At 34.7% G+C, this 27,291-nt stretch overlaps 1 protein-coding gene across 3 annotated transcripts in view; it reads right to left on the bottom strand.

Moving 5' to 3' along the window:
• Positions 1-27,291, bottom strand: part of parvb (parvin, beta) — a 41,648-nt gene that overhangs the window by 1,393 nt on the left and 12,964 nt on the right. For 2 of the 3 annotated variants that reach the window (XM_030137187.1, XM_030137189.1), the window contains exons 2-12: positions 17,915-18,004; positions 17,411-17,481; positions 15,816-15,918; positions 11,528-11,668; positions 11,140-11,255; positions 4,193-4,251; positions 4,058-4,077; positions 3,886-3,947; positions 3,694-3,762; positions 2,048-2,149; positions 1,882-1,954 (exon numbers count right to left, since the gene is read on the bottom strand). In XM_030137187.1, the coding sequence (XP_029993047.1) occupies positions 1,882-1,954; positions 2,048-2,149; positions 3,694-3,762; positions 3,886-3,947; positions 4,058-4,077; positions 4,193-4,251; positions 11,140-11,255; positions 11,528-11,668; positions 15,816-15,918; positions 17,411-17,481; positions 17,915-18,004 (906 nt within the window). Of the gene's footprint in view, positions 1-1,881; positions 1,955-2,047; positions 2,150-3,693; positions 3,763-3,885; positions 3,948-4,057; positions 4,078-4,192; positions 4,252-11,139; positions 11,256-11,527; positions 11,669-15,815; positions 15,919-17,410; positions 17,482-17,914; positions 18,005-26,088; positions 26,191-27,291 lie in introns of those variants that run through there. The other variant, XM_030137188.1, reaches the window with a different exon arrangement.

Raw genomic sequence — 27,291 nt, 5'->3', positions numbered from 1 at the left:
TAAAGTGTACATGTCAATCAGGTGATCATTCTGACTTATTCTCTTACTTTTTCACACAAAAATAAAAAATTTTAATTAACTTTATCCTCATAATTAATGACTTTTTTCTCTCTGTACAATAATATCTGCCTTATTATTTATCTTCGTGCATCCATAATCCTCCACCTTCATAGCACTGCCTTTAATCATGAAAATAAGTTCACATATCACAGCACAGTTACACATTCTATTCAACCAATTGGTGACCCAATAAAAACTGGTCCATGACCCATTTTGGATCTTGACTCAAAGATGGAGAAAAAGCAAGTGTAAAGTGAAGCCTCAGGAAAGAAATTCAGACCTTTGACTTGGACAAAAGAAGTATTATTTCACTGTGAACAACTTGTACTAGTTATGGGAGAATAATTCTTAGAATAAAAAAGCCAGAAAATAAAAGAGGCCGTGCTACAATGAAATCAAATTTGCAATGCAAAAGAGGCTCCTTTATCATTACTGTTGAACCATTTTGCCTCAAAATTATATTTATAATGTTTAGAAATAAAATGAGAGTTTAAAATAGCACAAAACAGTTTGCAAATTAATTTCATATAATGTATTACATCTTCCCCAAAGAAATTCTATTGTAAGAAAAAAGCATAATTATATAGAACTTGTCCCACATATGCATGTATTTACGAATTATTATTCTGGGGAAGTCTTTGTTAACAGCAGTTGCATCACTGTTCAGACCAGCATGCCTTGGGCTTCCTATTATCTGTGATTCCCTTTAGCTGAGGTGACGCTGTTGATGTCAGTACCAGATTTGGAAACCCAAACACAAAAAAATTCAAACATCAGAACACATACTCTGTTTGTGTCCATGCAGCTATGACGATAATAGCTATAATAGGTCCTTTTTTACAGTTGGGGAGTGTTGTATATATACATATATATATATATATATATATATATATATATATATTTTTTTTTTTTTTTTTTTTTTTTTTTTTTTGGGGGGGGGGGGTTAAATCAGGAAAATGTCTGAAAGAGGTGAAAGAGTTTCAGAATTATTACAGATACACATAGTTTCGAAGATACCATAGACTATGCATGATGACTGCAATAAAATTTGGAATAAAATAAGAAAATTTAGGGACATTTTTTAAAATAATGAGGATTAATTAAATGCAGAAAGTAAAAGAATGTAAAATACTATATTAGGAATTTTGATGAAACATGCAAAAGCATAAGGTGAAGTTTGACATTATATTAGAAAAAAATATAAGCTGCTAAAAATGTGATGTAAAATAGGAGTAACAGTATACAGGAGAGCAGTAAACATAGAAAAAATGAAAATGAGTATATTTCTATGATTAATAAGATGTTTATGGAAATTAACTAAGATGTGAAGAGATTTTCTAGAAGGTGAAAAAGCTACATGCATGAATTTTTCTACAAGATAGTGACCTTAAGGTGATTCAATTAACTGGAAGGCACTGGAAGAATAGGAGAAAAAGGGGTATATTTTTTATTTTAGACTTTTCATAAAAACAATAAGCACTTAATTCCTTTTTCATTCTGTAGCTATAACCTGATATTAAAATAAAACAGATCACAGATTGCTTTATTCACAATGGAAAGAAATAAAGCTTACAGCTGTGTGACTGCAGCAGCAGCCTGCTGGTATCACTGTTGTCAAGAAAAAACAAGGTTTCCATCTAGTGGACAAAGGCAAATACAACTGCTCCTGCAGGACATCAACCATTCATTGCCTTTTTAAGTAATCCCGTTGGAGCCAGACACTCATAATCTCAGCCAGCCTTTACAAACCCTCCCCCAGGAATCTCATATTTTATGTATTTAAACAGATATTGTTATAAATTATTTGTGATGATAAAATACCTTCTGGTCTGGCTTTGGGTTTCTTCAGGCCTCCATCCTGCATCAGCTCAAAGGCAAATGCCACATTGTGGACCTGAGGGTGGAAATACATAAACTTAATGTTAAGCTAAATTACTTGAAATCCTCATAATTGTGGAGATATTTGACTTTTTGAGGCTGAGATCACCTTCTGTTCAAAGCTTTCAGGTGTGAGAAAGAAGTTGTACAGGGGAACAAAGTAGTCTTCTAACAGACCCATCAACAAAATCAGGTACACGCCATCTGCAAACTGCACAAACAAACACGATATATGTATTTATATGGGTGCTTCTATGAAACTGGTCCCTAAAAACAGGACATGGGGGCTAAAAATTCAAACCAGATGTAGACTAATGTTATGAGGCAAGTTTGGAAGCACTTTGGGTCTATTTTAAAAATAAATACTTAGTGAGATAAAAGAGAAACTATTTTTCTGATAAAACACTTTTTTTTTATATTATTTCACGTTATATTAAATGCAAAAATCTGCATGTAATGCAGTCAAAAGGACACAAAAATTACACACTACTATTTTTTTTAATATCTCTTTATTCTCTCACAGGTACATTTTGGGAATTAAACTAATTACACAAGGCAGAGTGTTTCACAAAAATGACCGCTGTTGAAAAAGTCACTATTTATTTGTGTTTAAATGGGCAGATTCTGCGTGTAACGCGAGTGGACACAATGGGTTGCACACGAAACCTGGAATGAGACTGCCAATTCATGAAAAACCCATATGTCCGGGTTAGAAAAACCACTAGGATCAGCAAATTTAACACAGTATCTTTATTTATAGCCCTATATAAGACCATTTACAGCCATGTTTTCCAGATTAAATGCACTGACACTTAGGTAGCTTTTCCTGTTCCAATTTTGGTCCTATTTTTGGTCACAATATTTTTATTACCTCCACCAGGAGGTATTGTGATCACTTTGCTTTGTGTGTTTGTTTGTATGTTTGTTTGTTAGCAACTTTACGGGAAAACTATTCCAACCATCTTTACCAAATTTTACCCACAGATAGGCCTAGGCCCTGGGACCAACCCATTAAATTTTGGGCCAAGTAGGCCAAAGTTCAAGGTCACAGTAAGGTCAAAAAACCTCAAATTTTCCTATCTCTCATCATTGAGCAATTTTTGAAAATTCATAAAAACTGGAATGTGGACTCTGTGGACATTTCAATTTAACACTGAAAATCCCATTTACAACACATTTTCCATTATAACTCAACAAATACTGATTGGAATTTAATCTAATTTGACATACACATGACTGGTTCCAAGCTTCAACTTTTTCTGCTGTATGGAACAACCTTGAAACAGTTTAATTTAAAAAGAAATAGTCGATCCACACATGCACACCGTTTGGGGTGCTTGGCAGAGGTTTGCGTTCTCTGAACACTTGTATTAAAAATGAATTAATTTTGGGATGGCTCAGAGCAGGAGTATAATTATTTTACATTTATCTGAGGCCATCATTAGGTGCATCCTGTGGGGAAATATGTCTAAAATGATCTTTTATTATTGGGTCTAAAAAGCTGGTACCAAAATGAACCCAGTTTCAGAGAAGCACCCATATATAAAGATATACAAAGATATATACATAGATAGATAGTAGGCTGTGTGCAATAAATTACAAGTGCCTAAGAACAGATCAGATCAATCAGATATGTAGTGTTTAAAATAGATTGAAGTATGAAAATCTATTACATAAAACATGCAGTACTTATGACTTCATTAATAATTCACTGTTAACGATTGGATTCCATAAATACACCTTTAAACCTCATACCTGAGATTCTAGTTCGGTCACTTCCAGGTTAAGCTTGTTCAGATGTTTGTTCACGAAGGTAATAAGTGACTGGAAGCACAACAAATAACATTCAACCAATAATTATTTCATCAATAAACAATCTTAGGTGCAATACTTAACAGATGACATTTCAAGCGAGTCTAGAAAAAATGATTTGTAACATTTATTTACCGTTTTTACCACGTTGAGTTTGTCTGGTGCGTGATCCAGCAAAGTGTCAAAGGCATCTCTCTCTGTTTTGAAGAAAAACACATTCCCCAGGGAATTATGAGGATGAAAAACTAAATCAAATCATCATTTGCATAATATTGTGACATTAAACAGATGTGGAGCTGAGACTCACCAAATCTGCCCAACATCATTCTACAAAAAAAACACAAATACAAGTAAGAGTTTGTGAACGTGCATATAATTTAGAACATCATAACAGCAGATAAAAAGGAAAAAAAAGGACTAAGGAAACAGTATGAGCTCTTACTCTGTGGTGCTCGTCAGCTCCTTGTTCACTATAGCGGTCTGCAGAATGCCTTCTCGCTTCTGCTCAAACAAAACACACAGTGCTTGTGTTTTCACTCAGGATAGTCTTGTACATCTTGCAAATTCATCTACACATACATATAGCAGCTCCCAAATGTGAGTACACCCTTTGCATCCTTTGGAAAAGTGATGTTCTAAAGGAGTAAACATTTTCTGATTTACATAGATGAAACAAAACTGCTACTTCAGAAAAAAAGTAAAGATAAAATGGAGTTTTCTGCCAAAAGAGGCAACAAAACTGAATAAACACTTTTAGTGCAGTCACTTAAAATCTGCTCCTATGTCAGTATTTTGTGTGAGAAGAAGGGGTGTGTATTGGCAAGAATCTGACAATGCAAATCATAGGATCACGATACGATTTATCACAATATATCATGATACTGTTGAAAGGCCATTTTTTATTGGTTTTGTTTCTTTTTTAAAAGATTATTTCCTAGAAGAATTGAATTACACCAGAAATATGCACAAATACTAAACACATTTTTATTTGATCATAACAGGATCGAATGCTATATCACAAAATGTTCCTGTGTTAAAAGTTAAATTATGTTTTACAGACATTATAGTTTAAGATCCTGCTCAAATGTTAATTTTCTATTTGTTCATAACTAACATCATAACATTATTTTTATGCAATCCCAGCAAAGGAACAAACATCTGCCTCTCTCAGACAGTAAAAAGTACTTTTAGGATGCTTCAAATAACCATTATTTACTAAAACAGCGTTAAATAATAATAAATAAGATATAAACAATAAAGAAAAACAAAAAACAAAAATGAACTTCTGCCATACCTGCATTTGAATAAATGCCTAAAAATATTGATACAGTACTTTTTATTATCAATACAGTATTGTGAGATGAAATATTGCGATATATTGCAGAACTGATATTTTCTAACACCCTTCTTTCAACAATAGCCTTGCACAGGTTTTGGGCTGGGATGTTTGATGACCTATCTGAGCTGCTGATGTTCCTCCACTTTGTGTTTCAGGATGTTCCACAAGCACTGGTTCTGGGTTCGGATGAGGCAACATACTGTGTCAGGGGTGGGCAACCCTGGTCCTTGAGGGCCGGTATCCTGCATGTTTTAGATGTTTCCCTCTTCCAGCACACCTGAAGGTCATTATCAGGCTTCTACAGAGCTTGATGATAGGCTTATCATGTGAACCAGGTGTGTTGGAAGAGGGAAACTTCTAAAACATGCAGGATACCGGCCCTCAAGGACCAGGATTGCCCACCCCTGTACTAGGTCATTCTTTCAGTAAAGGTAGTTATCTGTTTGGAGTGCAGCTGAAGGTCACTGTCATGCTGAAATACAGATCTTTGACCAATCTTTCATAAGAAGCATTCATCTCCTCCTTCAAAATGTTATGGCAGGGGTGTCAAACATGCGGGCCGGGGGCCAAAACCGGCCCACCAGAGGGTCCAAACCGGCCCGCGGGATGAATTAGTGAAATACAAAACTTACACTGAAGAAATTCACAATCAAGGATGTTAAAATAATTATAGGTCATTTCAATGTAAAGTGGGTCAGACCAGTACAATACTATCATAATAAACTATAAATAATGAAAACCACAAATTTTTCTGTTTTTTTTTTTTTTTTTAATCATAAAAAAAGTAAAATTATACAAAAAATTGTATATTTACAGACTAGCCTTTTACAAAAAATGTGAATAATCTGAACAAATACGAACAACCTGAAATGTCTTAGGAGAATTCAGTGTAATTGCACTAATATTCTGTCTGTTATTAAACGTTTTGTGTATTTGTAGATCCATCTGGAAGTTGTAATGAACATGTGAAAATGAGAAGCTGAGGCCAAATAATGGCATAAATTGTTAAAATTGCTCTTTTTTTTTTTACCTCCGCCAAGGAGATTATGTTTTTGCCAGGGTTTGTTTGTCTGTCCGTTAGTGTGCAACATAACTCAAAAAGTTATGGACAGATTTGGATGAAATTTTCAGGGTTTGTTGGAAATGGGATAAGGAAGAAATGATTAAATTTTGGTGGTGATCGGGGGGGGGGGGGGCACTGATCAGCCTTGGCGGAGGTCTGCGCTCTCCGAGTGCTTCTAGTTTCTTATTAAATTTCATTTTGTTCATGGTTGTTCATGTTTTTCACATTTTTTAAAGAATAGTTTGTAGATGTAAACATTTTGATAATAATAATTTTACATTTTTCCACTCTGAAACATTGAAGTTAGACATACAAATTTTGGAAATGACATTATTTATATCTTCTTATGTTATTATTTTAATGATTCGGCCCACTGTAGGTCATTTTGGGCTGTATGTGGCCCCTGAACTAATATGAGTTTGACACCCCTGTGTTACGGTATACAGTGGAATCAATAACTGTATCAATGAATTTTAGCTCTCCAGAACCAACAGAACACATTCAGCTCCAAACTATGATACAATAATAATAATAATAATAATAATAATAATAATAATAATAATAATAATAATAATAATAATAATAATAATAATAAAGTTTATTTATATAGCAATTTTCCTGAAAGATTTCACAAAGTGCTATACAATAAAATCAGAAGTTAAAAACACAGGCAAAACACACACACACACACCGCTACATACACAAGTATAAAAAAAAACATACAGCTACAGACACAGGTATAAAAATATAAAAGCAAATGGTCATAAAACCCACTCATAACTAAAAGCACATCTAAACAAGAAGGTCTTCAGCTACGTTTTAAAAAACTCAGTCGACTTTAAAGTGTGACAGGCATTTTTTCACTCTACACCCTGCACACATTCAGATCCAAACAGGCTGACCTTTCTTTTATCAGACTACAAGACATACTGTCAAACCAACTGGGAGCATATTATAAGACAAAAAAGGGCAAAAGTGCAAAGGTTGTACTTTGTTTTTGACATACTGAATACTAGAACGACATCAAAGCGTGCATTTGAATGGAGTTAGAGGACGATTAAAGGTAGGGTAGAAGATGTTTTCCCGGAGCATTTTTTATTATATTGTTTAAAATCCCCTTCGCACACCAATTACAACCCATTATTTAAATGCTCTAACACAAAAATAAAAAATTTTAGTCACCTGTGGAACAGACAGGACTGAAAAAACACCATCCAATTATTTTAACCGGCCCATTGAAATGACTGAATGGTGATATGTCTATCAAACTCAACTGTCATTTGTCCCTCCCCCCTCCGCATGTACCCCTCTTCGTGCACGAATCACGTGTTTGCAGCAAGGTTATAATAGTTTTGGATTTTTCATTATAGTAAAGTTTTATCTAGTTTTGACTTTTTTTCTCTAATTCAGTTAGTTTTCATTTGTTTTTAGAGCATGTTTGCTCGTTTTTACAGGGTGGGGAAGCAAAATTTACAATGAACATTTAGTTGTTTTTTCTCAGCAGACACTACGTCAATTGTTTTGAAACCAAACATATACTGATGTCATAATCATACCTAACACTATTATCCATACCTTTTCAGAAACTTTTGCCCATATGAGTAATCAGGAAAGCAAACGTCAAAGAGTGTGTGATTTGCTGAATGCACTCGTCACACCAAAGGAGATTTCAAAAATAGTTGGAGTGTCCATAAAGACTGTTTATAATGGAAAGAAGAGAATGACTATGAGCAAAACTATTACGAGAAAGTCTGGAAGATACTATTAAAGAAGAATGGGAGAAGTTGTCACCCGAATATTTGACGAACACTTGCGCTACTTTCAGGAAGCATGTGAAGGCAGTTATTGAGAAAGAAGGAGTACACATAGAATAAAAACATTTTCTATTATGTAAATTTTCTTGTGGCAAATAAATTCTCATGACTTTCAATAAACTAATTGGTCATACACTGTCTTTCAATCCCTGCCTCAAAATATTGTAAATTTTGCTTCCCCACCCTGTACATGAAAATATTTACATTTACAAATTACCTTTTCACAGAAAATCTGAATAACCTGAACAGATAAGATAAGATAAGATAAGATAAGATAAGATAAGATAAGATAAGATAAGATAAGATAAGATAAGATAAGATAAGATAAGATAAGATAAGATAACCTTCATTTGTCCCACAGTGGGGAAATTGCAGCATTACAACAGCAGAGTACAACAACAGCAGTGGAATAAGAGTTACAGGATCAAAAATATTTAAGATAAGTAGAATAAAAAATGTAAGAAATAAAAAAATAAACATAAACATAGAGTACGCATCTACCTATCTAGAACTCGACAATAAAACTAAAAATTATCTCTTATGTACACTGAATGATTAATTATATGCACCACATGAAATGTCCTAAGAAAAATGAGCGCAACTTTGACAACGTTCTGCCTGTTACTGTATGTTTTGTGTATTTGTGGATCTACTGTGATCTGTTAGTTGTAATGTACATGTGTAAATGATAAACTGAAGCATGATATTATAATAATAAATATATAAAATAAATAATATAAATTAATAATAATAATATAAAAAATAAAAACATTTTCTATTATGTAAATTTTCTTGTGGCAAATAAATTCTCATGACTTTCAATAAACTAATTGGTCATACACTGTCTTTCAATCCCTGCCTCAAAATATTGTAAATTTTGCTTCCCCACCCTGTATTAGTTTTCTTTTTTTTTTTATAAATGCTTAGTTTTAGTTTAGTTTTAGTATTAATTATAGTTTTGTCGTATCTTTTATCTTCTTCGCCGTCATATTCAAATAAATCCCAGACAGGACTCTGCTGCTTTCTCCCAACTTTAGTCTCCATGTTTCCAGGTAGAGTGAGGACCAGAAGACGACTCTAAATGACAAGTGATGAGAAGTGACGGACCATAAAGTGTCGTATGGTGCCACTAGCTAAAATTGCTAGAGCGAAATAAATCGACTTTGTATCAATCCGACACTGACAAAGACGAAAACGAAGGGAATTTTATCCATAATTTTTATAAATTTGTGTTAGTTTTGTAAGCACACAATACAGTTTCAGTTAGTTATCGTTTTTTCTTTTAATTATAGTTTTTATTTATTTCAGTTAACGAAAATGTTTTTTCAATTCTAGTTTTCGTCATTTTGTTAGTTTTCGTTAACGATAATAACCTTGGTTTGCAGAAGCTTGGAGCACTTGTACAGGAAACGAAGCCAGAGCCAGAGCTTGGCTAGCTATATTAGCTATATTAGGATGGAAAGTTCGCCTGCGAGCTGTTTTGTCACTAACATAAATCACTAGGGAATGTAACATTAGCGATATAGGTATACATTGGGGCTGTTCTGCTGACAAACATAATAGTGAAATGCACAGATCACAGCGCTCAAAGCAAACTTTAGTGAGCTGCTAGCCTGACATTAGTCTTACTGCAATCAGCTGTTCATACTAGTCTGAGATTACAAAGAACATGTAAGTGAAAAGTCCAATTTATAATCTAATATAATGATATGCAGACCTGAATTCAGAGGTACACATGGATCCGTGGGGGGGTGGGGGGTGGATCGTAAGAGTCGGGGGTGTTGGAGGAGAATGAATTAGGTACGCATGGATCCGTAGATTGGGGGCGGCGGGCGAGTTGATACTGTGCAGCGCTCGTCAACGATCGGGAACAAGCACTGCACATTACACTTTGAGTGAGACGCTGGAGATTAATATCCCATTATCACCATCTTTACTTCTGCTTAATGATGCCTCTACCTTAAAACTTTCTCTTCAGCAAAGGTGTATATTATGGGCTGCCCTCACTGCAGCCAAGAAAATGCTGGCATTGAGATGGCAGCCGCCTCATACTTTATCACGGCAACAATGGATCAATTATTTTCTAGATATAGTTCTGATGGAGAGGACAGTGGCCCGGATGCATGCAGCCAGTGGAAAAACACTTAGTATGTGGGATGGTGTTTATTTTATGGTTAAACTAGAAGCACTCGGAGAGCGCAGACCTCCGCCAAGGCTGATCAGTGGGCCCCCCCCGTGGGCCCCCCCACCCCCGATCACCACCAAAATTTAATCATTTGTTCCTTGTGCCAGTATCAACATTTCCTGAAATTTTTATCCAAATTAAAGGCACAGTAGGCCAAAAAGTAAGGGCACCCCCATTTTTTATATAAATTGAGATAAAATCCACCTTCTGGATCAGATCCGGATCAGCCTTTGAAATGTGATAGAGGACCCCATTGTCAATTCCTGAGTTAAATTTCATGAGTTTTGGTCAATAATTAAGCGAGATATTGGGAAACGAAAATTTTGGCCCCATTTACCACAATGTTAACGAAAATTTCAAAGTGATCCAGAATCCAGGATTTTTTCCGGATCACCCCCAAAAGTTAATCATTTCTTCCTTATCCCATTTCCAACAAACCCTGAAAATTTCATCAAAATCTGTCCATAACTTTTTGAGTTATGTTGCACACTAACAGACAGACCAACAGACAGACAAACAAACCCTGGCAAAAACATAACCTCCTTGGCGGAGGTAATAAAGAGTGCAACATAACTGTCTATGACTTTCCTGATCACTATTCTCTTTGTATCTGTAAATTATATTCTCTTTCATCTATATACATGTATTTGTCTTTATTAGTTGGTTTTCGTATTCTGAGATCCATATTGGGTTGGTATGGGGGTCACCACTGGTTCTGGGGGGGTGGGGTTTATTATACTTTGTGTGTCATAGAATCTTGTATTATAAAATGTGAATTTCTTTCTTTTTCTTTTGTATTGTACTTCTAAGATGCACAATGAAAACAAATAAAAAATTGATCAAAAAAAAAAAAAAAAGCACTGCACGTTACAGTATTCTGGAGGCTGAAGAAAGGGGTTTGGACTTTTGAATTGTGTATTTTCAAAATGTTGCTTGCTCGAACTGTTTTTCCAGGATCTCCCACCCTACCTTTAATGGGATGCTTTACCTTGACGACCACCACCTGTACAGAAACATGTTCAGGCAGTCTGATGGGAGCCTGGAAATGCATCGCGAGAGCCACCAGCAGATACACAATAGCCACTAGGTTCTTTGAATGGACAGCTGCAATAATAAATTAGAAAGGACTGTTAGCTCTTTCACATCACATACAGCTAACCACAATGCGTGCAATTGTCTGAAGATGAAAGATAAACAGCTGTTTTCAGATGAAAGCAAAATTTTAAAAAGGCGCAAATAAGCTACAAATGAACCATGAATGAACACAAATCTGCCATTACTGCCAGGAGACAATCCTCTTGTTTGCTCCGAACAAATGAGCGCCTTCTCCATTTGTGATGCAAATTAGGGGATTTGGTTTTACAGGTGAAACTCACAGTCCACGCTCCACTCGACGGACCAGCCGTGAGGCCTCAGCAATTCGTTTACAGCCTCCAGGACGGTCTGAAGTTTCTGCTTCTGACCAATCTCAGACTGCGTCACCTCTGCCACATTCAGCTTCCTGCCTGACAGCTTCTCTGTCATCAAAATGAAACAGAGCAGGTGTGTTAAACTCATTTTAGTTCAGGGGTCACAGACAGCCCAATATGACCTCAAGTGGACCGAACCAGTATAATAATAGAAAAATAGCTTATAAATAAAGACATTTCCAGGTTTTTCGCTTTGTTTTAGTGTAAAAAAGTAAAATTAAAATAATGAAAATGTAACAAACGTCTACATTTGGGTGCTTCTATGAAAGTGGTCCCTAAAAACACATGGGGGCTAAAAATTCAAACCAGATGTAGACTAATGTTATGCAGCAAGTTTGGAAGCACTTTGGGTCTATTTTAAGAATAAATATTTACTGAGATAAAAGAGAAACTATTTTTCAGATAAAGCACATTTTTAGATTATTTTACATTATATTTAATACAAAAATCTACATATAGGACACAAAAATTATGTGCTACTATGTTTTTCAATATCTCTTTATTCTCTCACAGGTACATTTTGGGAATTGAACTAATTATGCAAGGTAGAGTGTTTCACAAAAATGATTGCTGTTGCAAAATCATTTGCAATTTATATGCGTTTAAATGGGCAGGTTCTGTATGTAACGCAAGTGGACACGATGGGTTACATACAAAACCTGGAATGAGACTGAGATTCATGAAAAACCTGCATATCTGGATTAGAAAAACCACTAGGATCATGACATTTAACACAGTGTCTTATTTATATAAGAACATTTACAGCCATGTTTTCCAGATCAAATGCACTGACACCCAGGTAGCTTTTCATGTCCCAATTTTGGTCCTATTTTTGGCCCCAATATTTTATTGAAAATTCATTAATTTTGGGATGGCTCAGAACAAGAGTATAATTTTTTGGCATTTTTCTGAGATCATCATTAGGTACATCCTGGGGGGAAACATGTCTACATTTCTCTTTTATTATTGGGTCTAAAAAGCTGGCAAAGTGCCAGGTACCAAAATGAACTCAGTTTCATAGAGGCATCCATTTACAAACATTCCTTTTGCAAAAAAGAATGAATTATGAACAACCTGAAATTTCTTTAAAAAACAAGCGCAATTTTAACAATATTATCCCTCAACTTATTATTTGTATGTCCATTACAGATGACAGTGGATCTATAAAGGCACAAAACCTTTAGTAACAAAATAACATTGTTAATATTTTGCAGTTTGGAATTTGGAGTTGTCATTATTTACAGGTTATTCTGCTATTATTTTACTGGTGATCAAATTGGGCTAAAATGATTTTGACACCATTGATTGTTAATTTTTCGGTGTAAATTTTGCACTTTTCAAATTCATCCCACGGGCCGGAGTGGAATCTTTGGCAGGCCAGTTTTGGCCCACAGACCCCACTGATATAGAACATTTTAAGGCAATAACACTGACTTAATGGGAGGCGTATCGTGAAGAAGGATGTAAAGGGTAATACGGTAAAGGTTCAACAAAATGCAAACTCTGTGCTTTTAAAGTAATCTCTTAACCAGGACGCTCCGTTTACTTGGTTTGTAGGTTTAAGAAAAATGACAGAATTTTATACCCGTATATAAAAAAAGATGAACTTCGTCTTTTTACCACTGATATGTTAAAAACCATCATTTGCAGAACACACAAAAGTAGAGCAGTCAGTAGAAAAAGTGCCTGAAATGTTTTTTTCAGCGTTTGTATCTTCAGTTCAAAACAAGAATCAAAGATGAAGAAAGGCTTTTTTGTTCTAACCCTGAGTAAAGAAAGTGGCAAATCTCTGAGTGGGTGTTGAAAAAATTATAAAAGACACAAGCAACACGGATTAAAAAACTATCACTGATGCAATAAAAGATTATGATTACATGAAAAGCACTGGTGATAAAAGACTGAAAACCAAAGAGGATCTGAGTCAAAGCAACATTATGCATCATGTTTCAGGTTGTGTACGTCTACAGCATAGTGTATGGAATCAAATGTGTGTATCTGAGATGTGCTTATGTGTATGTGTTTGAAAATTAATGTGCAAGGTCTTGATGTTCTTTTTGTCTCGCGGCTGATGAAATATTCTGCCAGGCTGCCATCACTAGCTGGGGTTTACACAGGGGACAAGAAATGAGAGGAAGGATGTGTGGGAACCAAAGAAGCTAAACACAAAGTTTGAGCACAGACGTTCAACTTTGGATAATAAAGCAGAAAAAACATGCATACAGCTGGTTCAGCCAGAAATGTATAAAGTATATACCATGGGTTGGCAATCTATGCTATCTGAAGAGCCATCATTGGACAGAAATAGAAAAAAACGGTCTGGAACCAAACAATATACATTTATTCATTCATTCATTCATTCATTCATCTTCTGAACCTGCTTTATCCTCACTAGGGTTGTGGAGGGTGCTGAAGCCTATCTCAGCAGAGAAGGAGGGGTAAAGAAATCTAAAAACAGATCATGGAAATCACAAAAATACCAGGTAACTTACGGGCAAAGTCAAGGGAAGGTAAACACCTGGTCAAAAAATTTTACTACAATAATCTACACCAAACTTATATTTTTGGGTCGATAATTACTTACATTTTCAGGAAAATGTATTTTGAAATGAGAAAAAACTTGTGAAAAAAAATGTGAGGAGTTTTATGAGTGTGAATGTTTGGAAAGTGACAAAGTTTTCTGTCGTCGTTCTGAGTTCATTTTATAAACTCTCATAAATGAACTAAATTTATTCCAAATACACTGATATTTGACTATTATATTATTTATGTCATATTCTAAACACACAGAGTTTAAAATTAATAAATGCATATGTCTACGCAAAATACATTTGAATACCAGAAAAGCACTTGGAGAGCGCAGACCTCCACCAAGGCAGATCAGTGGGCCCCCGTGGCCCCCCCACCCCCGATCACCACCAAAATGTAATCATTTGTTCCTTGTGCCAGTATCAGCATTTCTTGAAATTTTCATCCAAATCTGTCCTTAACTTTTTGGGTTATCTTGCACACAGACAGACAGACAGACAGACAGACAGACAGACAGACAAACCAACGCTGGCAAAAACATAACCTCCTTAAGGGTAGGTAATAATGTTAATATTATTTGTATGTTGTAAATATTGTAAAAAAAAAACAAAACAAAACATATATATATATATATATATATATATATATATATATATATACACACACACACACATACATACATACATACACACACACACACACACATATATATATATATATATATATATATATATGGTCATCCGTGATGCTGCCATTTGTCAAAACTTTTGCTATTTAGGTTTGATAAAATATTTTTTTTCCTCTAACCAATTATTAGGTTGTAAAATAAAGGGTTTAAGGTATACACTGAATGCATTTTAGGATAAAAATGTCATAGAAATTTCACTTTTGAGAACTTTGTAATTCTTGCAAAAAAAATAGACGTTAATTTTTTGACCATCCGTGACACGGTAGTTTTTGATATTTTTCAAAAGATGGCATTTAGACCTTTCTAATTATGTGTAATATTTGTCTTAAATGTGTCTGGTTCAAAGGTTATGAATCAAAAAGGAGTGGGCTGTCCATCCATGACACCCTTGACCTCACCCTTATACCAATTTGAAAATAATAAGATCACAGTGACAAAACGGTGAAAAGTCCACATTTTTTTTATGAATGTGAGCACAAATGGGAGAAAAAAAAGTGACAAAAAGGCATATGAAACGCTTTAGACAGTTAATAAATAAATGGATGCATAAACTGTACTTAAATTAGCAACAGTAAACAGACAATGTTCTCAACAGGTAACATCCAGTGTTGAAAAACAATCTAGAAACAATTAATATTCAAAGAACAAGTTATTTAAAGGTAATGTGGTGATAGGGGATCTAATAATTATTTCCAAAAATGTTTTTTCCTACATCTGTTTCACATATTTCAACCTCCTGTTCCACCTTTTACCCTCTAGGAGGCGTTAACAGCACTGGTCACTGAACCACCCAGTTTAAAGAGGCAATAAAACCCTGAACTCTGTTCCACCTGGAGGCTAAACCCAGAGGTTACTATTTCCATTTGTGCTCCTGAATGTACACATTTATTTATCACCTTGAAATGATGTGATTCTTCCTTATTTTGTGAAAGTGGGTGCTAAGTATGACCATGGAGTCCTTCCAGATATGAACAAACTCACCAAACAGCTTCTGGAGAACCTGTCCGTCATAACAGTCCTCCTCCAGGTCTTTCACTATGATCCTTTCTTCCTCTAATTCACTGTTGATCCAGTCGATCAGGACCTGGATGACAGAAAAAAAAATTACCTCTAGATGAAAAATATCCAGATTCTTTTCCAAAGTAATAGTTTCAATTCAGAAACCAGGAAAACATGCAGGTGCCTTAATGCATCAGTGGGATTTAATTGGTGCAGTCGGTCATGATGAAGCAACAAATCAGTAAATGTTTATGTGTAATGATTTTACTGCACACTTGTGGTTCAGTTTACAGAGACTTCAGGTCTAGATTAGAATGATGGCATAAGATAATTACTCTGGAGACCCAAATGGTGTATTACAAAAGAAACGTTTGTGGCTGTAAAAATTAATACTTCGTGAATGAAGTTTATGAATAGGTTAAACTCTACATGCTATTAATTCCTATATTATATTATATTATATTATATTATATTATATTATATTATATTATATTATATTATATTATATTACAATTTACTTTAACATTAAGGCCACACTGAGGACTAAAAAACAAAGTATGTTCAGATAGTCATAATACTAAGAAAATAACCTTGGAATTAAATACACTGTTGCTTGTAAAGCTGTTTTCAGACACATTTCTTTTTTCATTCCTATTTATACATATCAGTAATCACCTTTGTTACCTTTTATGAATAGGTTAAACACTACATGCTACTAATTCCTATATTATATTATATTATATTACATTACATTACATTACATTATATTATATTATATTATATTATATTAAGATTTACTTTAACATTAAGGCCACACTGAGGACTAAAAAACAAAGTATGTTCAGATAGGTATTATACTAAGAAAATAACCTTGGAATTAAATACACCGTTGCCTGTAAAGCTGTTTTCAGACACATTTCTCTTTTCATTCCTATTTATTCATATTAGTAATCACGTTTGTTACCTTTTATCTATTAAGAATAAATCACAGTCACAATCATTTCATGGGAAGAGGTAAAAAATATTTTATTCCAACTTTATAACAGTTGTAAATTGAACAAATTATATGAAGAACACATGAGCCTGTTATTAAATTAAATCTTAGATTGAGTACAAACTGCAGCTGCTTTTGGGTACACTGGGGATTTTGATCATTTTGAAATACTAAGACTTCTCTCATACACTTATGGCTTTTTCTCTCAATATTACAACTTTATTCTCATAATATAATGACTCTTCCTTAATCACTCCTGTGAAAGTTCCAGCAGAGGAAACCATATTATATATTTATTTTTCCCTCATTTATATTCCCTTTGAATAATGTTTTATAGTGTTTTTGTATTATATCTTCTTTTTTGTTTTTTAAATCTGGACACTGTGTCTGTTTCCTGTAAACCATAAAAAATATATTTACCTGTACTGAAGCATAAAGGCCAAGCCAAAAGTGCATATTATTATTAATATTATTGTTGCTGCTGTTGTTGTTATTGTTGTTGTTATATTTTTCTTGTCATGGTGTTCTTCTTGGCTTGTGACCAATCAAGTTTGTTTGTGTATGAAATAATAACCAAGACTACCTTCAGCAGATCTTTAAATTTAAGATTTTCCCTCGACGTTGGGTCCAACATGATCCTCTCAGAGTTTTCCTCTGATAAAGACAGTGAGAGAGAAATTTTGACAATTATGATTACATCAGGTTCAGAGACATTCCCTTCTTCTTTTCCATCTACCACATGCAGTATTTATCTCTGTCTTTGGATACACAAACAGACATATAAAGTGTTTCTGTCACACTGTGATTCACACGGGACCGAAAACAGAGGATGTCTCCACCTACTTTCATTTCCTGCTCCTCTAGTATCACACTAAAGTTCCCATTAGTCACCGTTTCTCGTGTTCACACCCCCCACCATGACCTCAAACACCTCAGAGGCAAAAAAAAAAAAAAAAAAAATTCCCTAGAACTTAAACAGCTTGGAAACATACATGCAGTGCTAAATATCGCTGTAACCTGCATCAACACAAATGTTTTATAAACTATTAGAGGAGATGGAGTTGCAATAAAAAATAAATATAGATACCCAGCATTGTGTCTTCTGGGTGGATGTCTGTCCCTGAAGGCAGCATGGGAGCATTGATGGCATTCCTCCCCTCCTCATGAAGATCGCTCACTAGTGACACAACAACAACACACACACACAAAAACCATACAACCGTTAAAGACATTTGCAAGAAAATCAACAAACATAATTGAATGTCCTGGGTGGAAAAAGGATGAAGTGAATTATTTATGTGTTTAATTGACTTCAGAGGCAGCGTGAGAAAGGGCGTGAGACACTAAGAAAAGAAGAGGAGGAAGAAAGTGAAAGTTCCTCAGATCGACCGCAGAGTAACTGTGGGTAAACGTCAAGTTCAGCCAAGTTGTAAGACTCTGTTTTTCCCTAAATGCCATTCCACTTGCACTTTTTAGCATTAGCTGTGTTCAGCAATTGTCAGACAGAAAATAGAGTTTATACAGATTTTTTCCTCTATGATCAAATACTTATTACCTGTATCCTATATCATAATCCTACAAGGAAAGGTAAAGAAGAAAAAGCACAAATATTTTCATATATTTTCATGAAAAAACATTCCTTAAACAAAACTTTATACAGTTTTTTTTTTTTTAATGTAGAGATACTTTTATGCACAGGTGTCAAACATGCGGTCTGGGGGTAAAAACCGGCCCGCCAAAGGGTCCAGTCCGGCCCTTGGAATGAATTTGTGAAATACCAAAATTACACTGATATTAACAATCCTTTTACTTCAGGTTCCACATTCAGACTAATTCAGTCTCAAGTGGGCAGAACCAGTAAAATACTATCATAATAACATATACAGGGTGGGGAAGCAAAATTTACAGTATTTTGAGGCAGGGATTGAAAGACAGTGTATGACCAATTAGTTTATTGAAAGTCATGAGAATTTATTTGCCACAAGAAAATTGACATAATAGAAAATGTTTTTATTCTATGTGTCCTCCTTTCTCAATAACTGCCTTCACACGCTTCCTGAAACTTGCGCAAGTGCTCCTCAAATATTCGGGTGACAACTTCTCCCATTCTTCTTTAATAGTATCTTCCAGACTTTCTCGTAATAGTTTTGCTCATAGTCATTCTCTTCTTTCCATTATAAACAGTCTTTATGGACATTCCAACTATTTTTGAAATCTCCTTTGGTGTGACGAGTGCATTCAGCAAATCACACACTCTTTGACGTTTGCTTTCCTGATTACTCATATGGGCAAAAGTTTCTGAAAAGGTATGGATAATAGTGTTAGGTATGATTATGACATCAATATATGTTTGGTTTCAAAACAATTGACGTAGTGCCTGCTGAGAAAAAACAACTAAATGTTCATTGTAAATTTTGCTTCCCCACCCTGTAAATAAGGACAACTCCAAATGTTTCTCTTTGTAAATGTAAATATTTTCATCTATTTACACTAAAACAAAATATAATTTTGCAAAAAATGTGAATAACGTGAACAAATATGAACAACCTAAAATGTCTTAAGAGAAGTAAATACAATTTTAACAAGATTCTGCCTGTTACTAAATGTTTTGTGTGTTTGTAGATCCAATGTGATCTGTAAGTTTTAATGTACATGTGTAAATGATAAACTGAGGCAGAATATTGTTAAAATGACACTTATTTTTTTCAGTTTGTTCAGGTTATTCACATCTTTTGAAAGGATACTTTGTAGATGTAAACCTTTTCATAATGTAATTTTACTTTTCTCACTGTAGAACATAGAGGAAAGTTTGGAGTTGACATTATTTCTATATTATTATGTTATTATTTTAGTGGTTTGGCCCATTTCAGATCAAATTTAGCTGAATGTGGCCCCTGAACTAAAATGAGTTTGACACCCCTGTTGTAGATGATGACGGTGTTTCCACAGTAACTACGGAGCCTCTGAACGTCCAAATGAGTCATATGTGATGACCATGCAAAGATGACAAACTGTATTTTACGCCAATTATTTACCTGGATTGATAGATTTAGTGGGTCAACAGTTATTAAACATTTTAGATCAGTAGATGATTTTTTTTTTCGCTCTAAAACATAGAGAAAAGTTTGGAGTTGACATTATTTTTATATTATTATGTTATTATTTTACTAGTTCGGCCCACTTCAAATCAAATTTAGCTGAATGTGGCCCCTGAACAAAAATGAGTTCGACACCCCTGCTTTTATGCTTTAAGACATTATATCCTCTGATTTTGATACATTTACAATTAGACATTGCAATTACAGACGATATAATGATAGTTACAGACATTATAAATAATATTCACTGCTATAAAATATAGTAGATTAGAAGTCTATTGAAAATGCATTTTTAAAGGCTAATAATGATCATTTTTAATGTCAAAAAGTTGAAAAAATGGACACTATTGTTAATTACCTGTTTTTTTTACATTCTTAGGAGCTAGATCACTGTTGAACTGAACCTCTAAATACAAGAAAACACATTAACCCTTAAAGACCCAAACAGCCACAGAACGACCAAACCCATCTACTAAAGTAAAAAGGTTTAATATCTGTTGATCCATTAATCCTTTCAATCCATGTAAACAATTTGTGTAAAATGCAGTTTGTCGTCTTTTCATGGTGATCAGATATGACCCATTTGGACGTTCAGAGGCTCCGTAGTGAACATGGAAACACCGTCATCCTCTACAACAGGGGTGTCAAAGTCATTTTAGTTCAGGGGTCACATACAGCCTAATACAATATAAAGTGGGCCGGACCAGTAAAATAATATAAATAATAGGATAATATCTTTTGAGTGAAAAAAGTAAAATTCCATAATGAAAATGTTTACAACTATGAATTGTACTTAAACATCACATGAACAAACATGAACAACCTGTAAATTCTTAAGAAAAATAAATGCAATGTTAATAATATTATGCCTTAGTTTATTATTCATACAAGTGAATCACAACTTAGAGATCACAGTGGATCTACAAATACACAAAACAGTTAACAACAGGGAGAATATTATTAAAATTCCACGTACTTCTCTTAAGAGATTTCAGATATTCACCTTTTTGTAAAATGCTAGTCTGTAAATGTAAGCATTCTTGTGTAATGTAACTTTTTTACACTAAAACAAAGAGAAAAATTTGCAGTTTTCATAATTCATAGGTTATTATGATAGTATTTTACTGGTCTGATCATTTTTAGATTGAAATGACCTAAAATGATTTTAACATCTTTGATTGTTAATAGCTTCAATGTCATTTTTGCATTTCACAAATTCATCCCAGGGGCCAGATTGAACCCTTTAGCGGGCCGGATTTGGTCCCTGTGCCACATGTTTGTCACCTGTGTTCTACAACATTGATTCACCAGTAAAACCCATGGAGCTGGATCAATGACAGTGGATGGAGACACTTAGTTTATGTTCCGTAAATGACATATTTTGCTGAAAAAGTCAGTTTTTCTTCAGTTTTCTCTGTTTTTGATATAATAGCCGTCAATTTTAATCTGAGCTTTTATGAACATCCACATGATCAGTGAATTAAATATAGGAAAATATCTGATGTTCACTAAAATAACACAAAATACAAAGGATAATCCCATAATAAATGGTGATAAATCACTTAAGAAAAATTAAATATAGAGAAAAAATATTTTTAGAACAGCCATGAAAGTAGCACTGGGTCTTTATAGGTCAATCTGGATCACTGAACATCAAACTAAATAAACATGTGGGTGAATCTGGGTGTGATGGGTTTTATTTTTTGAGCTAATATTTTCTGTCAAAGACAACAATTCTACCTGTGATTCCTGATATTAGTCAACAACAACCATCTAAATATACAGTCGTCACAGATTTATCAGTCTAAACATTATTTTTTTTCTAAGTCATATTGTACATTTTGGGGAGTCCCTGACTATTGTAAAGTTCCATTTTGTATGAGGTATGTACAAAAGTACACTGTAAGACCAGATAAGTTGAGTTTACTCAAAAAATTTGAATAAACCGGTTGCCTTAAAAAATGTAAGTAATGAGTAATGAAAACTTGAGTGTATTAAACTTTAATGCTTGATTTGAATTGAATTACTATTTTAAGTACAACACACTAAATGCCAAGTTAATTTACCTTAAAATTTGTTGCAATGTCACTTGATTTGTATAATCATTAGACTTCATATCATCAGTTCATTGTACTCAATTCCAAGTTGATTTAAGGTAAATCTTTTGCAATAAAATTGCTTTATGAAATTATTCAACTTAATATATTGTAGTGTGGATGAAAGTTCAGAAGGAAGATAGCTCAGTGTAATTTGCCAGTATGGCAGTGATGTGATGTTCACGAATGAATCGAATCTTTTGAATGGCTCTTTGAAATGAATGATGGGAACCGAGTCTTTGTAAAGAGCCGTTCATTTTTTTTTTTTTTTAAGGAGGGAGCGTCCGATTGCCTGTCAATTTAGCGTCACTGGGGAGGCATTGGGCAGGAGGAGAATGTTCGAGCAGAAAAAAAGAGTGCTTGCACACTGTGCATGTCTCATGGCAAGAAGTTAGCAAAAAAAACAACAGTTTGAAGCGTGAGGTGAGCATACTGGAGGAGGCGGAGCTGGAAGACTGGTCGAAACTGGAGGAAAGTTTGAGAGTGAGTGAGTGACCACCGGTGAGTCATGAGCCAAAGAAAAAGGAGGAGTATTTGGATGCACTTTTCAGAAAGAAAAGATGGGCATGCAACTTGCAATATTTGCAAAAAAATATATATCTTTCAAGTCTGGGTCAACGAATAATTTGCACCATCATTAGAAAACTCAGCAGCCGACTGTACTTGTGGAACATACTGTTCTTGTTCTGACAATTGCACTACAGTTCAGGTATTTAAGTAACTGCACTGATTAATCACTGTTGTGTTTTGTGCAATTTTTTTCCGTATGTTTACACACATTTATTGTTCTTGTTTGAGGAGAATAAAATGTTATTTCATAAGAAAATATTTTATTTTCTTCTTCATTTTTAGGCTACAGACTAGTCCACATAATGTACCGTGATGTTTTTGGTCAAATTCCAGCATTTGCCTAATGTCACCTCTCATGTCATGTATTTAGCCCACACATTTGAACTAACTATTCTTTTTTACGATAAGATAATATTCAATGCCGTGCCAATTTAACACCTTTAAAATGTAATGTCAGTCATCACATGTAGCCTATTTAGGTGTTAAAACATCGGTGTTTCAAAATAATACAAAATGCATAAAAGAGCCAGCCTTTTGAACAGCGCTTTTCAGCAGACGGTTCCTGATTGTTCAATTCCTGTCAAAGAACTGACAGTCCCATCATTACAGTGTAGAGATTGCTTTGAATTTGATGAAGTATAAAGTCAGACATTGATAAAATATATTTATAGATGAACAGGAAAGCCATTGTTGGGCCTATGGCTTTCACTCATGGTGCAGCTCTACAAAAAATATAAAAACTAGAAGCACTCGGAGAGCGCAGACCTCCGCCAAGGCTGATCAGTGCCCCCCCCCCCCCCCCCCCCCCCCCCCCGATCACCACCAAAATTTAATCATTTCTTCCTTATCCCATTTCCAACAAACCCTGAAAATTTCATTCAAATCTGTCCATAACTTTTTGAGTTATGTTGCACACTAACGGACAGACAAACAGACAGACAAACAAACAAACAAACAAACAAACAAACATACAAACCCTGGCAAAAACATAACCTCCTTGACGGAGGTAACAAACACAAAAAGGCCAATAAACATGGCCAAACAAACATTAAGTCCAAATTAACACTAACACCACAACCCTGCTGAACCCCTGCACATAAAAATAACACATTTTCAACAACATCCCCAATACCCACAATGCAATGTGGAGATAAAAAGGTGTGGTCATGACTAAAACTTAGTGATTTAATTCCATTCAACTTAAACTTTTTCGTACTTTCAACTATGTCTACAAATTAGTAGAATATACTTAACACTTTATAGTAATGTAATAAAACTTAAATCATTTAAGTACATTGTAATTAAAGCATTTTAGTAAATACAAAGTCTGGGCTTACAGTGTATGCATCTGCAAAGCAAAGCACATCTGGTGAATTTTGTGACTTTTCCCAAACTAAACTTCCAAAACACCTTGTATGTTTTTCCACTGACTTTGAGTCACTGCCAGAGCGTCTGTTCCTTCCGCACTGTGAGGCTCTTCTTTCCTTTCTTCAGCAGATTAGATTGTGGGGCAGCAGTGTCCACCAATAACACTTCACTTACAGCTCCAGTCTATTCTATCTTTCAATTCAACTATTGTACATACAGTAAAGTCGACTGGAGGCAACAGAACACACACAAATATCAAACACTGGGGCGAGCATTGAGCCAGGCTTCACACAAAATCAATTTCTGCCGAGATGCTTTCAGTTCTGGTGTGATACTCCAAGGATTTGACGCTTTCTTCCTCTAATGGCTCAGTTGCTTTTAACATTGTGCATTTCAGTTCAACAAGCTGAACAATCAATGCACTCAAACATATCAGTTCATTGACCACAGTGAAGGTGCACTTGGAGAAAAACAGCTGCTCTTCAAACTAATTTTCCACAATGATTATTTTAACCCTTTCATGCACAGTGGTCACTCATTCATGGGTTTTGTTGTTTTAGTTCCATATCAGCCAACACAGTGGACACTTATGCATCATCTCACACACTGACATTCATACCATTAATGTAACTTTGCTAGTCTTAATAAACCTGATCTGCACTAACATGTTTGAGTTTAATTCGATTGCTAGTTGTTATTAGACTGTAATTAACAAGTTGTTTTTTTTTTGTTTTTTTTTTTTAGCAAAAAGTCTTTTTTTGGACGTTTTCTCCATGAAGTGAATAATAATTAGTATTATGGTATGTTAAAACGTGAGAAAACATCTGATTAGCAGCATTAAAATGTTTTTACCGCATAGTTTTCCATATCACTTTCTGGTATTGTGTTTTAACCCTTTCATGCATTAATTATGAGAACCTTAGTTAAGATTTTTCTCTTGAGTGTTTTTATTCCTCCATAGGCATGAAAAAAACAATGTGATCAAGTTGTTTTTTTTCATGGAGTTACAAAAATGTCCATGCATTTAATTTTTGAAGTAAAAGAAACGTGTTTAAAACCCAATATCAGAAATTGATATTAAAACAATGAAATAAAATCTGACATCTCACATTTTAATCTCACATTTTAACATATTCTAATGCTAATTATTACTCTTTTCATGGAGATAATATGCAAAAAAAAAAAACAACAACTTTTTTTTCCTTACAAGTAACAGTTGATTTACACTGAAACATGTCACTGCAGATCAGTTTTATCAAGAACAGCAAAGTTACAGTAATGGTATGAATTACAGTGTATAGGATGATGCAAAAGTGTCCACTGTGTCGGCTGATATGGAACTAAAATAACAAAACCCATGAATATACAAGAGAACAGCTGGAGAAGAACGGTCCACTGTAGTGACCACTGTGTATGAAAGGGTTAAATACATGTTTCTTTGCTTCAAAAATTAAATACATGGTGTCCAGCTGAGTGGACATATTTTTAACTCCCTAAAAAAACAAAAACAAACCAAAAAAAAAACCTCAATCACATTTTTTTTTTCTTGCCTAAAGAGGAATAAAAACACTCAGGAAAAATATCTTGGCTAAGGTTCTCATTATTCATGCATGAAAGGGTTAATCGAATACACAATGAATGAAAGTTAGTGGGAGTTTGTTTATAATAGAATCTGAACTTCAATGCATGTGCAAAAAGAGGATATCTAGTATTAACCAGGGAGGAGCATTCCCAAGTGATTTCTTATCTGATTTAGGCTCCTTATAAACGCTTGTTGCTCGAAATCTTACTCCAGATCAGTAATTTGCTTTGCTGCATTTTATCATAATTGTGCTGCTTCCTCCCTCCCTCGTGTCCATATGTTCGTTTGACATCATTACTGCTTTAGCATACAGTCCAATCTCCATTCAAAGGTCCATCACATATATTTACATCTGAAATAAACAATTCCAGTCTATATATGGAACATAAAACAGGCTAAGTGGCTAATACTCACATCTTGTTGACCTCTTACAACAACCAACGCAGCACATTACTGGATATTCACATACAGTGCATAAAGGTGACACTTCTCGCTTCCCTATTTACACCCTCAGGTTCCTCAAAACCCAGAGTTAAAGCCAGATTACCTTGTTTCTTCCTCTTGGTCCCACACAGCAGCCCCGCCATGTCCCTGATTACCCCGAAGGTACGCAAGTGTAGGCAGAAAATCTACAATTGTACGTATGTGTGTGTGTATATGTGTGTGAATGGCAGTCGGTGGTGGTAGTGGGGCTGAGCAGTGGCAGGGGCGTCATCACGTGTTTATTTCTGTCACAGCCCTCCACCCCACCTCTGCGGTCCAGTTACCGGAGAAGCTGAAGGCTTGTGTGGGTTTGTTGCATGTATGTGTGGAAGGACACACTACACCGGATGTAAAAGCACCAAAGCAAACCTCCATCACCGGTGGACTGACCAAGTAGACCGCACTGACCTACAACAGGTAATATGAATATCTGATTTAACCCTTTCATGCATACTGGTCACCACAGTGGACATATCAACCAACACAGTGGACACTTGTGCATCATCCCATACACTGTAATTCATTCTATTAATGCAACTTTGCCATTCTTGATAAACCTGATCTGCAGTAACATGTTTGAGTGTAAAAAAAATTGCCAATTATTATTATTTTTTTGCTTTTTTGAAACAAAAAGTTGCTTTTTTTTTGCATATTACCTCCATGAAGTGATTAAAAACTAGTATTAGAGTATGTTAAAATGTGAGAAAACATCAGATTAGCAGCATTAAACATGTTTTTATTTCAGTTTTCACACAGTATATCAATAAATACAGGTTTCTTTGCTTGTAAAATTAAACGCATGGTGTCCAGCTGAGCGGATATTTTTGTGACTCCATGAAAAATAGGTTCATAAAAAAAATTCAATCGCATTGTTTTTTTGTTTGTTAGTTTGTTTGTTTGTATTTTTCATGCCGAGAGAGGGATAAAAACCACTCTGGAAAAAAAAAATCTTGATCTTAATGTTCTCATAATTCATGCATGAAAGGGTTAATATGCGAGTTAATGCATGCAGGTTTACATTTTAACCCTTAAAATGCAATTTTTTCCACACAAACTATGTCCGTGTCATGCCTTTGCTGTCATTCCCATCATAAATGACTGCTAAACTGGCTACAGCAAAGTAATTTCACAGTAATAAAACAGAGCAAAGGGAGCAGACTTGTTTCAGTGAATAACTGTAGCTTCTCAATGAGCATGAGAACGAAGGCTTTAATATGTTTTCCCGCAGCAGCAGACAATCAATCAGCCAGTGACTGTTCTCCTGTTA

This window comes from Sphaeramia orbicularis, chromosome 6 (genome assembly GCF_902148855.1).
Source record: "Sphaeramia orbicularis chromosome 6, fSphaOr1.1, whole genome shotgun sequence".
Lineage (NCBI taxonomy): Eukaryota > Metazoa > Chordata > Actinopteri > Kurtiformes > Apogonidae > Sphaeramia > Sphaeramia orbicularis.
This window is presented reverse-complemented; position numbering and strand designations above follow the sequence as displayed.